General features: G+C 44.3%; 5 protein-coding genes across 5 annotated transcripts; all 5 read right to left on the bottom strand.

Moving 5' to 3' along the window:
• Positions 1–2,497: 2,497 nt before the first annotated feature.
• Positions 2,498–3,415, bottom strand: BHQ10_010291 (uncharacterized protein; the record flags this gene model as incomplete). The annotated part of the gene is made up of 1 exon (XM_040872905.1): positions 2,498–3,415. One exon carries the CDS (start codon positions 3,413–3,415, stop codon positions 2,498–2,500), a length of 918 nt encoding a protein of 305 aa, XP_040738793.1.
• Positions 3,416–4,063: 648 nt separating this feature from the next.
• Positions 4,064–4,854, bottom strand: BHQ10_010292 (uncharacterized protein; the record flags this gene model as incomplete). Its single annotated transcript, XM_040872906.1, has 2 exons — positions 4,064–4,640; positions 4,727–4,854. The coding sequence occupies 2 exons, from the start codon at positions 4,852–4,854 to the stop codon at positions 4,064–4,066; spliced, it is 705 nt and encodes a 234-aa protein (XP_040738794.1).
• A 2,599-nt stretch (positions 4,855–7,453) lies between these two features.
• Positions 7,454–7,909, bottom strand: BHQ10_010293 (uncharacterized protein; the record flags this gene model as incomplete). Its single annotated transcript, XM_040872907.1, has 1 exon — positions 7,454–7,909. One exon carries the CDS (start codon positions 7,907–7,909, stop codon positions 7,454–7,456), a length of 456 nt encoding a protein of 151 aa, XP_040738795.1.
• Positions 7,910–8,363: 454 nt separating this feature from the next.
• BHQ10_010294 (uncharacterized protein) lies at positions 8,364–9,371 on the bottom strand (the record flags this gene model as incomplete). Its single annotated transcript, XM_040872908.1, has 1 exon — positions 8,364–9,371. One exon carries the CDS (start codon positions 9,369–9,371, stop codon positions 8,364–8,366), a length of 1,008 nt encoding a protein of 335 aa, XP_040738796.1.
• Positions 9,372–9,822: 451 nt separating this feature from the next.
• BHQ10_010295 (uncharacterized protein) lies at positions 9,823–14,422 on the bottom strand (the record flags this gene model as incomplete). The annotated part of the gene is made up of 8 exons (XM_040872909.1): positions 9,823–9,935; positions 10,032–10,659; positions 10,738–11,288; positions 11,402–11,611; positions 12,712–12,817; positions 12,886–13,567; positions 13,651–13,952; positions 14,003–14,422. 8 exons carry the CDS (start codon positions 14,420–14,422, stop codon positions 9,823–9,825), a joined length of 3,012 nt encoding a protein of 1,003 aa, XP_040738797.1.
• Positions 14,423–15,081: the final 659 nt, after the last annotated feature.

Here is a 15,081-nt window from a genome sequence, read left to right on the forward strand (position 1 = left end):
ATGATACACTCAAAAAAGTACAAGCAGGTTTTTCAAGGATGCATCATTCTAGAAAACTTTGTCTCTACGCTGCTTGATCGACGGCCTTGCTTTTCGGATGACCAGCTAACAAACCATGGTATCTTCAATAATCAAGATGAAGAAGACGAGGACGGTCTGGAAGAATGGGATATATGGACTGTTCCACCGCAAAATGACGCTCATTTATCTTCCAGGAGTCCACTGCGGGCGCTGAGCACATTTAAACTCATCTTCGAGCTTATGTGTCATACCTCCAAGTTCTCAAGTTCTGAAATTATAGACCAGGAAATTATAGATTCAGACCTACAGCACCTACAAAATTGGCGGAGAAACCTTCCTACCTATTGCCAGTGGACGGATTCTCCAGACTCGTTGAAACCACCTATTTTGGTCCTTCATTTATCCATCAACTTTGCGATATCGACGCTGCTTATAAAAAGCTGTAATGTGGAATTTTCTTCTATGGATTTATGCGCCGAAACCGCAAAGTTGTCAATTGAACTGCTGGAAAAATATCTCAAACTGACAGGAAATCCGTGGGTGCCTCCATTATTCTTAGGATTTGTGACACAAGCTCGGAAATTGGTCGATCTACACATGTCGAAAAGCAGCGACCAAACATGCATAAATATGAGTGAATCATTAAGAAGAATAATGGACAGCGCTCCAAGTCCTGGTGACTTAAAAGACAGGGTGGTTCACTGGAAGGGACTACCTCTCGCAATTTCTGCACTCGCAAGCCACAGTAATACTGACAAGTCTTCAATGTACCACATGCAAGCGGTAGAAGAATCAGAAATATATTCGGATATGATGGGATCAGTCGATCTCGTTGATCACACAGACATGTCTAGGGAGATTCCATTCGAAGCCTTATGTGAGCAGATTGTGACTTCATATCCATTAGAAAGGTATGTCCGAGGCCCAAGCATACATGGAAAAATCAATTTGGTATAATCTAATTCTGTTCACAGAAATTTTCCAGACTCGTCATTCGCCCGCAACTTGGGATTTTTACATGACTCGGTGGACGATGATTTACTTAATTTCCTGGATCAGCCGCTTGGAAAAGCAGGCTATGAAACGTAACGAAGAAATCTCTTAGTATCTCGCAAGGTATTACATATTTTGTCACGAAATCAAAAATTTTGACGTCCGCTGAGGGCTGCCCTGGGAGGCAAAGAAAGGATCTGAGATAAGAAGGCTTGAGACCGCATCAAGTGTGCTACTTTGAATATCGATTCACTGTTTACTCCTCCACGATTTCACATAGCTCCTACGCTATCAAGTGCAAATCTGGGAATTCATTTTCGGGCCATAGAATGTGCTGCGCAATGCCCTGCCATATCATGGCAACCATGCCTGGTACTCCATTCTAACCTTTTTTTCGACGAAGTCAAACTATGAAGTTCGGATGTTAGGATGGTAGCACATCTCCATTAATATACTTTGTCAGCATGATCCGACCCATCCATGAATTGTTGAACTATTGCTTATGCGGTTCTCTCACCATCGGTTTGATATGCAAAATCCCGGATTGCACCCACAACATGGACTGGCGTGGGTAGCAATTTCGCTTCCTCCAGGGAGTGAATTCCACGTAATTTTGCGCCAAATGCATTGACACCTGATGATGTATCAGACTTTTTGCTGGCAAACAAAGCTGGAATCTCATTGAGATCACTCTCTAATCGGTGTGGCATATATATCCCCTCGACACAAGAAGATGGTATAAGGTATAAATGGCGCTCCGAGCAGTTCCTCCCCCACCAATCATTATTGCTGGCCTCTTTTTCCCGCTGTATGTTGCTCGATAAAAGATAGTCATGTGAGGAAGGATTGTCCGATATCAATATAATGAGTATTTGATTATATTGCTAAGTAACCGATTCCTTCCTATCTGTCTGTCGAATCTAGTGAAAATTATATTTATTGCTCCGATCTCATAGGCTTACTTTAAGCTTATATTATGCCCTGAATCATCATGATATACATGAAAGGGATCGTAGATGAATATACAAGAAAATTTAAAGTTTCATTCATAACCCGTTTCACATCGTCTAGAAATCATTGCCGAAGCTGTCAGTAATACCTAACTCTAGGTCCACTATCTAGTCGCCTAAATTATACCAGTAAGTGAATAACTTAGTAGAAAATATAGGATAACATCTCCCGCAAGTGATCATGGCGGCTAAATTCATCGCATACCCGTAAATATGTCTAATTGTAGGTATGATTTTATTTATATTAAACACTCTCAAGATCACGACATGCAGCGGTCCTTCGGCGTAGGTCTACGAGCATAATAATTGATATTTTACAAATCATAAATATACCAATGATTTTTTTTTCCCTCGGATTTCCGTTCTAGATCTACTTTGTTGCTGGCTATATCAAGGCTGCATATGCCCCGGTCAAAATCATTCAAATTGGAAAGTCTCATCTCTGGTTCTTGTATCACAAATACTTGTTCTGATCAAAAGTTGATACTTGGGCTTTCATCTGCAGCTTTTCTTAATACTGCCCAGGCCCCTTGTATTGGTATCTGTTTGGCCTTTACCTCACCACACCATAGTCTGTATTGTTCATCGATTTGATGAGCGATTATCATGGTGCCATCGACAGTATTCCAACCGTGGTATTCACCTAATTTTAGAATGCGGGTTCTTCGTGGTTTGAAGCACATGTCTAACAGAACACCTTTAGGACCCGATTTAAGGAAATACTCAAGGATATCGCGCGTAGATAGTTCTGCAGGTGTCCGTGGCTCGAAATCCGGTACAGTGCCAACGATGTAGAATGGTGCCTCTTTAATCTCACGTGCTTGCTCAATTGATGTCAGATGCACGATTGAGAGATCGCCGTCGTAGTTTTTAGTATCGTGTAGCAGGGCTTTTACTTCATCTTCGTCACGATTCACAATGTAGATAGGATTGCATTGTAGTTGGTCATAGAGTGCATACACTGCGGCCCGCGATGCTCCGCCAGCGCCTATTATGAGGGCTGGCTTACCCTTCCCTTCTGATGTCGAGTCTAACAAGCAACCCTTTATCCCTCGCCAGTCGGTATTTGTCCCACGAAGCTTGCCATCTACAGTCTTGTAGACATTGTTGCAAGCTCCAATTTTCACAGAATATTCATCAAGTGCATCCAAGTGCTCCATAATAGTTTTCTTGTAGGGCATCGTCACAACACCTCCTGCAAAATTTGGTAGCCGGAACAGCTCAAGAGCATCTTCCACAGTGTGGCATTCCTGAGCAATGAATTTCCAATCAAAACCCAATGCTTCCGCGATGTAGTTGTGCATAGGAGGAGCTATCGAGTGCGTGACACCTACGCCCACTAGGTATAAGAAAGCCCGTTGGTCCGTCGAAGATGTCGTTATGGAAGCCATGATGCGCGGTGGAACAAGGAGTACGTTATGCAGTACACACACACAAGGAGAGAGAGACACGCGTGCGAATATTTTATTTGTAGTGCACTGGATATTTTACTTTCAGTCAGAGGCTGATATCATAATTTTATTAAAATTAAGCCACTAGCGGATCTATATTCTCCCATTTCCCTTTTGAGGTCTGGGTCTCAAAGTCAGCGTCGGCATTGAATTTAGCCACATGAAATGCGTCTCAGCAACGACTCGCGAATCCTTGCAGCTTGTATTCAAGTATCGATTAAACAATATTCCGACTCTTCGCAGACATTGTATGTTATTAGAAAACACTTTCCTGTTCCGGTCCACATCAACGGCTATGTTAAGATCCTAGGTTTACGCTCGCCATAATGACAGGTTACTTTTCCCAGGGCCCCAGACCTACACTCTGCTGCGCAGATGAGACTTTGGAGACGGATTCCCAACATCTGCATCTATCCCCTTGCATGCTGTGCATCCATGGGATCTGCCATGATCGGCTATGATTCAGCAATTATTAGACTACGTAATATGCTGTACTATTTACTGTAAATGTAAATCATAACCGGGCAGGACATATTCAGGACCAAGCTAGGCATTTTTAAAATAAAGATACACAAAATATCACATAGTTCATAAGTCAATCGAATCTCCGTCGAGCCATTGCTTTGCTTGCCAATAGAGAAGGTCATGCTTCTTGCCGTTGACGTTGCTACCTTCTCTCCGATGCCCGGGCATATCTAAAAGAACTTTAACTCCCATTGTAAGTTCTTGACAGTACGCTAAGTACCTATACCCGATGGGGTATTCTTTGAGTTTTTCTTCATCTAAAGGGGGAATCTTTGCCGGATTTACTGGAATCAACTTGTCTTTTTCGTACCAATGACGAACAAAGCGTGCTTTCCAGTCACCGGATTCTTGCCTCTCCCAAAAGAAGCAAAACCGGCAGTCCGATTCTGCATCAACCTCAGTTCCTTCAATTTCAAATCTTTGTGTTATAGTCGCTTTCATCTTTGTCACAGCGCGTTTAGCATCCAAAGTAATGTCCGTAGTCGAGCCGTGAATTCGATGCATTATGAATACACCCTTATCCATACCAGCCTGAGACGCTTTGATGAAATCGAGATGATGTGTTTTGCCGGTCCAGGTGGTGTAGATAAATGCATCGGGATGGAAGATAGATAGCAGGTTCTCCCACTCACAGGCATCGCTTTCATGTACATTCGAGTGTCAGCAATTCAAAATCACCCAAACGTTGACACTATGTTGCAGTCAATGGGCATTCACTAAACGTACCGGTACATGGGCCAACCTTCTGCAAGCTCCCTTAGCTTGTATCTCTCAAGGGCGAGGCTGTCAGGACCATTGTTGCGCACAGCGTGGCTTGGTCTGGAGTCCTTAGGGAGAGAATGGAGATCAACCATGATGACAATGTCTCTCGGTTGTGCCTTTTACACGCCACTTTAAAGTATAATGATATGAATAGGAGTTTCTAGTAAATCTAATCTCGACCCTGTCTGCGAATATTCGTAAAAAAAAGTAGGTCCGATTTATAGGAAGGTCGTTCTGAAAATGATAAATGACTGACGGGTAAGATTAGAGCCGTATTGACCATCGGTAAAATATTTTACTGCTAGCATCACATCAACAAACTTAATTAAGGATTTATCTTTTTTTATTTTATGAACCGGAAGGAGATTAATTGCTTGTATATTAAAGAGATGGGTTGGTACATATTTGCGAGCTGAGACTTCACTACTCCCATTCTGCACAATTGTGGCCTTCTGCCACCAAAATGGCGACCCCACCAGTATCGGCGACTGATCCATTGTCGAAACGATACAATTCGGAGAAGCAGAGCTTCATCGTTGCTCTGGCATGCCCCGATGTGACTCAACTTGATTGCGCCCAATTCGAAAGAGCCATGTACGGAGCTGATGTTATGGAGCTAAGAGTAGATCATCTCTCTCTTAGTAGCACTACATCTACTACATCCACTCCACCGGTCGACTACGTGATTTTGCAAATAAAGGCTCTAAGGAAAATGACAGTTCTTCCGATTATTTTCACGATACGAACTGCAAGCCAAGGGGGGAAGTTCCCTGATGACGCAATTGACGAGGCTCGCGAGTTGATGTTAGTTGCAATAGAAACCAGCTGTGAATACATCGACATAGAAGTTACCTGGCCGGATTCTCTGGTATCAGATATAATCGGGAAAAATAGAGGAACAAAAGTGATAGCGTCTTTCCATGACTGGACGGGGAATGTCCCATGGACCCTATCCTCGCTAAATGTGCCCTACTATAAGGCGATGAGATTTGGAGGTGAGCAACATCAGTCATACTTCAAAGGACAAGCCTTTGATATGCAGCTATCGCCGTGATAACTAACATGAGGTTTTGCAGATATCATCAAACTCGGCATAATGCACACCGATGAGAGCGACAACCACGAAATGATGTTATTTGTACGATATCATCAGGAGCGCAGTAAAAAGCCTATTCTTGCAGTTGGCATGGGACCAAAGGGTCAACTATCTAGGGTTTTAGGGCCAATATCCATCGTGACCCATCCTCTACTTCCAGTTCCCACAGCTCCCGGACAAATGTCTGTTAAAAATATAAACCAGGTTCGACATCTAATTGGAAAGATACCACCCAAAAAGTTTGTTATCTTGGGAAATAACATCTCTCATTCACTGTCCCCAGTGATACATAACACTGCTTTTGCTGAACTGGGGCTACCACACAATTACTCAATTTATGAGACGCCACATCTTGATCACTCAGTGGAAGACCTCTTGCAAAGCAGGGATTTTGGGGGTGCGTCAGTTACCTACCCACACAAATTGAATATCCAGCCATTTTTAGACTCTATATCTGAAAATGCCAAGATCATCGGGGCGGTGAATACTGTTGTAGTGAGAGAGTCTGAGAAGGAGCCTACCAAAAAAATATTGACTGGCGAGAATACAGATTGGCTCGGTATCCAAAAATGCATACGAAACAGCGATATCCAAATCAGCTACTTGAAATCTGCTATTGTGCTAGGGGCCGGAGGCGCTGCCAGGGCCGCCATCTACGCCCTTCGGGACCTTGGTTTCTCACGTATCATTGTCGTGAATCGCACCATGGAGCGTGCGACAGAGATGGTCTCGAGTTTTCCTACCGTAGAGTTCTCTGTCTTTAGGACTTTGCAAGACGTTTCAACGCCAGTTAACTGCATAGTTGCATGTGTCCCCGCAGATTATATTACTGAGGTTGATATACCTCACGGAATATTTGCGGCGAATCAGCCAGGTGTACTTGTGGAGATGGCTTACCGACCGAAAATTACTGCTATGATGCAAGTTGCTCATCGACTGGAACTATGGTCGGTCTATTCTGGCCTGGATGTACTGAAAAGACAAGCATATGGTCAGTTTGAGTTATGGACAGGATATCGTGCCCCGGTGCTAGCAATTACAGAGGCCTTACGTGTACATGAATCCGAGACAATGAGATAGGACTCAAATAGAAAGCCAAATGGCTTTGTTAGCATTGCGAAATGTTAACTTATGTCGCGATGCATTATTGACTCTTTCAAACCTAACTTATCATATCTTGTAAGACATGGGACCGTAAGTTCGATATGTTCCAAGAAGATGAGGTAATTTACAAAATCCACGTTACTCAAATCAAAACGGGGTTTCTCTTGATTGTCTGGGATTTAGATCTTGATTAAACATGAATCTTCCATTGTTGTTTACCAATTTTTCTTAAATGTACATATTAGTAGTTTGAACTACCCTCTGGGTTAAACGGCTCTCTCAGAAGTTACCGGATCGGATCTGGCTGTTACATCCATTAAGACTTCATGGTAGAATAACAAAAATCGGAGGTTTCGTTGGTCTTTCAGGTAGCTCCCCTATAGATATTAATCCCCAATTTTTTAGCTGGACCTGCATACATAGGTGTGTATCGGCCTTAACAGCATGGCCCCCAAAAGATGTTCCCAATGAAAGATGAATTAATTTTGGAGTTATGCCTGCTCCTTTGACTTCTCATTTATCTTTCGGATTGCAAAGTGCATCGCAGCATCGTAGCCGTATATACCCAAACCAACAATACAAGCAACTGCCTTATCTGAAAGATAGCCGCGATGGCGGAAAGATTCACGTGCGTACACGTTACTTATGTGTACTTCAATGAAAGGAATTGACACGCCAGCAAGCGCATCGCGGATAGCAACGCTTGTATGCGTGAAAGCGCCAGCATTGATGATAATGTAATCGACCTTTCCACGCGCTTCATGTATTCGATCAATGATAATCCCCTCGTGATTGGATTGCAGGGCATCAAAATCGGTCTCATTCTCTGTCGCTATTCTCGAGCAGTTGTTTATAACGTCTGCTAATGTAGCCGTTCCATACAAATGAGGTTCTCGTGTTCCGAGAAGGTTGATGTTTGGTCCGTTGATGACAAGGATTGACGGCATGGTTCTGGAGGAATAATGAGAAGGTATACTTGTAGCAATTTCAAAGGCTGCAATGTGTAGAACTGAGTAGATCTTGCTTGAAATTAACTCCTGTTGCCGAATTATAGAAACTCTCGGGATTCAACATCATCGGTTATTATGTTTCCCGAGAATTTTACTGGTATGCGATAATCTGAATTTCTCGGTAGAGTACCGGCTAAACAAGTCTCTCACTAATCAGAAAGTAAAGATGGTGAACTTTGATAAGAATTATCAATGCTTAGTATTAAATATTCGCATATTGATATTTATTATAATTCTCTTACGTGAAAAGTCAGTTCATATAAGAGTTTTTATCCATGAAGGTAGGCTCGTTCACTCTAGTCATTGGTGAGAGTGAAAAACAGATGATTCTTGACTAAAAAATGACTGCCTTCTACAAAGAGTAAGATCAAGAAAAATCAAAAGGCGCAAGTTAAAGTACCAGTTCTGATTTGAGTTTCTTCCATGCTGCAATGCCTCTTTGAGCATGGCTATGAGGTATTGTAGATTCGGTGTACGCAAGGGTACGCGAAAACAATTCCATTGAAACCCAACCATCGAATTTCAAGTCCTTGAGTATTACCTTTGCGATTTCGACAACTGGAAGATAACCTCCCTGGTCAGTTTCATAGACAAAAAGTCGAGCATTTCGGCTCCACGACATTCTTGCAGGCTGATCCTCTGCATAATACGGGTGTCCTTTGATCAGCGGTTCTGTCATCTGTTCAGCGTCTACAACCTGTACGTAGAAGACTTTGCGTATATCGATGGTTCTGCGTAGTTTTTCCATCGATAGTCTCAAATCTTCCTCAGCATTAGGTGTCTTGCCGTCTGGGCTTGCAGGATCAGCCCAGACTCGGCCTGCAATGTTGAAAGTGTCGAGACAACATCCAAAGTTGGGTCGGTCGACACGTTCAATAACCTCCCACATCTTCTCCCAGGTATCGATATAAGTTCCCCACGCTAGATTCTCGTATGCAAATTGAACGACTGGAGACTCTTGGAGGCCCAAATCAGCCACCTCTCGCATATCTTGCACGATCACATCCAGGTCACCAGTAATACCCTCCTGCAGAAAATTCGATGGTATTTGAATAGTGTCCGTTCCGAATATTTTCACGAGTTTGAACCATAGTTTCAGCTTCGTAATTCGTGATGCGTGTTCCTTTGTATCGACCAGGCCTTCATAGAACAAAAAAGGCTGCAAGCCGATGATGGTCAATTTGTTGTCGTCGCAAATATCACGGATGGCTTGCGCAGCTGCCAGCAGACTGCTTTCTTTTTTGTTGTCACCGTAATTACTAGCAAAATATTCTAGATCTTCGTAAAATATCTCGATCCCCTCAAACCCGGCTTCGGATGCCTGCTTCAACTTTTCAGGCAGATGATGAACCCAGGCGCGGCCCAGGGACATGGAGGCTATTGCTGGTCGGCACGGCATGCTTAACGCTTGTCGTTATGGAGTTTCCAATGTTTCTTGAGTCTACTGAGGTCTACGAGCAGAAGTTGGTCATTTCTTTAAGTCAAAGAAAAACGAAAACCAAGTCGGGGCAGGCCCACCTTGGTTATGTTCACTAAACTTCCCCTCCACTCCGGGTTGGAATGATCTCATTTTCACGGCCATGAATTTACCCGCGTCCTGTGAAAGCACCTTCATGTGATCAACAGAACAAACTCAGATGAGAATAATTGATTCCTACCCGGTTAGATAACATTGTCCAATTACCTCAAGATATGTACTGAAATAGAGTGCACTTTTTGATCCTAATTAATAATACACTGTACTTTTTAGTATAGTGAAGAAACCAACACTAACCCTGAAAGGCTCTTTTGAAATGTAAATAGATTCCGTCTAAACAGGTACCTATCCATCTTTCCATTGAGTCATATACCTAGACAAGAGGTTTTGCACCGCTTGGCAGCTGGACCTTGAAGACCAACGCCTGGTTGTCCAAGTTGTAGCCGCTGGCATCAGCATAGCGGTAGCGCCCGAAGTTCATGTACCCTAAGAATCACAAATAGAGCCTTAGCACGTGAAACAACTTACTTCTTTATATATACAGTTAAATCGAAGAAGGAGAAAACCAAGGGAAAGTCTTACCATTCTGTGTAATAAAATCGTTATCACTGAATGAGAACATGAAATACTCGTTCTTCTCATTCTTGCCGTTAAGATCCACTGGGAGCAAGGCGAGACTCTCCCATTTCTCGTTCAAGAGAGTCGAGTTCTGATCACCTCCGTTGTGCACACCAAAACGGTTCAGTTGGCTGTTGACATTGAAGTCTAGCCAAGTACAGTATTGAGCTGGCGTGATATCTGAGTTCAAAACCCCGCTTGGTGAAATTGTCCCGTTATACGCATCGTAGATATCGGACTTGATGTTAGTAGCCGCAGAAATATCAAAGACGTCGGCATTTCTGTAAACACTCTCAGAAGAATCTTGTCCGTGGCCAGCATTCTTGTCACGAGCAAGTATAAGGAACTGGGTGTCCGAAATGTAGTGGATCTCAGATTGGGCAGCAACCTGTGCGTTGTCGTCGTAGAGCGGCAATGGGACAACGAACTCAGCAACATAAGTAGGATTAATCTTGGTCCAAGTGAGATCGTACTCTACGAGGCGAGCGTAACGTCTTTGCTTCTTTTTAGTGCCACCGTCCTGGTTAAGTGCAGACTGGGTGAGAGCAAAGAGTTTGGTACCATCGCTCGAGATGGTAAGACCCTCGAAACCCTAAGAAATGGAACGAAAGATACATGAGCTTCAAGACTCTTGCAACTTCTACAATAGTATCGAAAATTTTTCACTTACCTGGTTGTTATCTCTTCCTGTTGGGTTATCAGAAGGAATGATTTCAAGGTCTGGATCATAAATTGGCGGGGAGTCGGCACTGAAACTGACGGAGTTGTTGCGCATTGGCACAAATGCGGCAGGAGGCTTGATAGCCTGCAAGAGAAGTCCGTCTGCGGAGAACTGATAGATATAAGGTGCATATTCGTCGCTAACCCAGAATGTGCCATCTACCCCAAGCGCCAGACCTTCGGAATCAAGGGACAAGTGAAAGCCACCAGCACCAGCACCACCAAAACCATTGCCAGAATACCTTGCCGATGGGACCTCCGGAAATCGTGGGAAAGGGAAAATTTCTGGATAGGACAAATAAGGACCATCGGCGTCCGCGTCCAGGCCGGTCATATACTGGCCATAGATATCGCGCAGCAGAATGCTATCTAGATACTTGATATCTAAATTTGGCCCCGAAGGCTTTTCAACTGTTGCCTTCTCATCCAGGGTAAGCGTTAACCACAATTTGTAGATACGACCTTGGAAGTTGAGGGTGCCGTTGGTGTTCCAGCCGCGATCTGTTGTTCAAATACAAGTTAGCAAGCGTCACAACAAGTTCTTTACGGTAGTAGGCTCAAAATTAAATACAATAGCTACATGAGCGTAAATTTGTGGTCTCTGGAGGTCCTACCCGGTAAAGCGTACATAACGCCTTCGTAGACGTTTCCTTTTTGAGACCAGGTACTCTTATCAATAGCAATGGAAGATCCAAGACTGACGCTGTCGCCATAACGATCCCTGAAATCGCTGGCTAGGTAGCCGTAGCCGGCCAGCTCTTCATAGACATATGTTTGTCCATTGCACACCGTGGTGTTGACAGCAGATGATGTTGTCGCTGGAGCTGCGTTTACGACGCAGCCAGCGGCCGCCAGTACGGTGGGCAGATACCCCAGCATAGAGGGCATAATGCGCGAAAAAAATAAGATTAGCGGAACAGGGTCTCTTTCAAAAAAGAAAAAAGTGACATCCATATGGATAACGTTTTTCTTATACCGTACTTATCTTAGTTCACAACAGCCCAGAGGCGCTGCTCCCTTGATTTCGATCTGTTCCCACGTGCCTGTCGTCGGATCTAATCAATCAGCAATCTTCAAAATGTTGTGCTCCACCGTTTAAATTGCTGTGGTACGGCTTGGTCGGCATGGCGTGCTTAACAAGGCTACGTGCGGTGTTAATGTGATACTAAAATACTTTATATTGGCGCTAGGAAGCGCGACCCGTCATAATCGTGGGGGTCAACACGCACGAGGAGATGTCTTCTCTTTCAATTGGCTATCAATAGAGAGCTTCATGATTCATGAATCGGCTGTGGTTCCGAATTTATCTCCGGCCAGACTTCTAGACTGTCGGGGAGCTAGGGATGCAGCTACTATTCGGACTTAGAGCATTTGAGCGATCGTTGTTTTCTGCGGACCAAAGGAGTTCAATAGCGCGTAAAGTCTTTGTACAACGTCACAAACGAGGTATCAAAGAGATGAGTGAAGGGATCAACACACAGCCTTTATGAAAATATTCACGTGGCCTCGATGGTGAACCTTTTCTATTAAACTATCGTATTGAATTCTTCTTCATGGTTAGATCAACTGCTCGGATTCAACGCGTACTTTATTTTTTGCATACTTGTACTACTTCACCCCCGGAAACAGCACATCTTTTCCTAAGCATAGAATAAACCAGACGTCATACGGGCATATGCATCAATTGAGGAAGCCCCTTCATTCCAGATGTCAATGCTCAAGACCTTAAAACAGCGTCAATCAGTTCGGCGTCCCGTAACAACTGCTCGTCACTGAGACGTGGTCCTATCAATTGAACGGCGACAGGAGCTCCGGCCATTAGATCTGGGTCGTCTTTTAAATATAATCAGACATTTACTCTCCTTGAAAAAGAAAGTGCGTAAAGAATAGTGGCAAGGATTTGGTTTGGGTACATGGAACTCACACAGGGCTTCATTTTGCGCGTCTAGTGCAGATTGGGGGTTAAAAGACATGTCCTTTGGATCTTTTTCGGGGGTAACGGTTGTGAATGGAACGATAATGGCGGGATACTGCCATGTTGTTAGTTGATAGTTCTTCGATGAAGTAACTCGAAAGGTTAGGGGTAATTCACATCTACCGCATTCCATGCTACAGTATACATGTAATTGATCCATTCGTTAGGTTTGACTGCGGTGTGTGCACCCGCTGGGCCCAAGACAATATCGACCTTCGCCTCCTGCCACGCATCAAGCATCGTCTTTTGGAGTTGCATTTTTCTTGCATTCAAAGCCCATGCTTCTTCGAAAGTTTTTCGCGGCTTGTCCCMGAAACCAGACGTGAGTACGGAGGGAACCGGCGGKTCGCCGGCTTTCTCCATCTCTCCTTTGGCGTAGGATAGTCCATCAAGGGAGAGCAACTCGTGCGACAAGTCACGAATTTCGGCAAAGTTTGGAGGAACGAATTCCCTAATTTCAAAACCGGCCTCCTTCAACTTTGTAGTGGCTTCCTCGATGGCGCGGCGAACTGGAGGGKGCGGTGTGCACCCGCCACTTTGTGCAAAGACTCCTATCACTGGGCGTCTATCCATAGTTTGGCATTCGAACCTCTGCGGTACGAGTGCAGGGTCGTATAGCCATGGTTTTGCGTCACGGACAATTCGGTAAAAGAGGCTCAAATCTCTCACTGATTTTCCCATGGGTCCACAGACAGCCGGGATGCCAGTATTCATTCCTGGCCAGTTAGATGCCGCATAGAAGATCATGGGAAATATTCCGTAAGAAGGCTTCATTCCATAGACGCCATTTGCTGCACATGGACATCTGTTCTTTCGTCAGTTCAGAAAGTACCATCAAATGATTACATATCCTGATGATGAAAATAGTATAAAGCAAATTTTGCTGACCTGATAGAACCGGCGACATCGGTGCCTATGCCCAATGCACTGCCATTATATGCTAATACTGAACCCTCTCCGCCACTGCTTCCACCACAATTGAGATGAGAGACCACAGGATTTTTGGTTTGGCCAAAAACATTGTTATGTGCCTCTGCGGCCAACATGCTCTGGGGGATGTTGGATTTCGCAATGAACACTGCGCCTTCGGCTTTAAGCAGTTGAATTAAGTATGAATCGTAGGCTGCAGGATCAAAGCATCGGGATATATAGGCATTGCTCGAATCAAACCCTTTCAGATGGAAGCATTCCTAGACAAAGTTAATCTTGTGGTTTCGGTGTTGGGCCTTAGATGATAAACCTTGCAGGTCATCGGCACCCCGTGCAAGCGGCCGACCGGTTTCCCTGTCCTTACAAACTCTTCATCCAACTCCTTAGCATCCTCGATGGCTTCTAGAAATCGGATCTCGGTCAGGCAGCTCAGGAGCTGTTGCGCAATGGCCGCTCTCTTGCAATATGCGGTTGTAACTTCAACAGCAGTATATGTGCCCTTTGCAATTTCGGCACCGAGCTCCATTGCGTCGTAGGTTCCGGTAATCTTAAGCTCTCTAAGGGAAAGTATGCCACTAGACGTTGCGATCGGTCTTAGATCGACAGTATTTGCGGCATCTTTGAGGGTTTCATCCGAAAGCCTCCACTCAGAGGGGATTCGGGACAATTGCTCAGCTTGCTTCGCGGCTGCAATTTCTTGCCACGGTCGTGAAGAAGATACAGGGCCCATACTAAGGATATCGCAGGAGTTTCGCAATTATAAACCAGGTAACTAAGTAGATTAGGATTCAATTGTTGAAAGTCTGACTATCAGCTGGTGAACGAAAACACATGAGGCGGTATGCTTTTATTATCAATAGCTCCTACACGTCTAGGTACTCTTAATTAATTTTTATCCACAGTGGTCTCGTTTGGGAATACCAGATAGATTTTTTCAAGACTGATATGTATGGAATAAGCCAAGAAACCTGAAACCAGCTGCCCCATGCCCTTGAAGCTATTTTCCAATGATGGTTCACTATCAATTTTAGTCCTTCTGTACCGTAGTGAGCGATAAGATAGCGAGAGATAGCATAAGGCCGTTTCTGGACTAGCGCGACAGAGTGGGGTTGCTTGCCTCAGGCCGCCTCCTCCACGTCTAACCCTAAATTTCCTTTCATCAACGGGTCTCGAAGAGGAATTTTGCGCATGCAGCAGAGGATTGTGTCCGGAGTAGCTATTCGGCTGCATGGTCCATTGTCTTAAATGAGTATATATGCTATCTTAAAAAGCTACCCCGCACTCACTAGCTGGGAAAACCGGATCTCGGCATAAATTTCAGTGGACTGCGAAACACACATGGCTAATCCTCCACAATGGCTCGATAGAACTCTGCTGGTTCTCCGCCAA

This window comes from Talaromyces amestolkiae (assembly GCF_001896365.1).
Source record: "Talaromyces amestolkiae strain CIB chromosome Unknown scaffold32.1, whole genome shotgun sequence".
NCBI classification, from domain to species: domain Eukaryota; kingdom Fungi; phylum Ascomycota; class Eurotiomycetes; order Eurotiales; family Trichocomaceae; genus Talaromyces; species Talaromyces amestolkiae.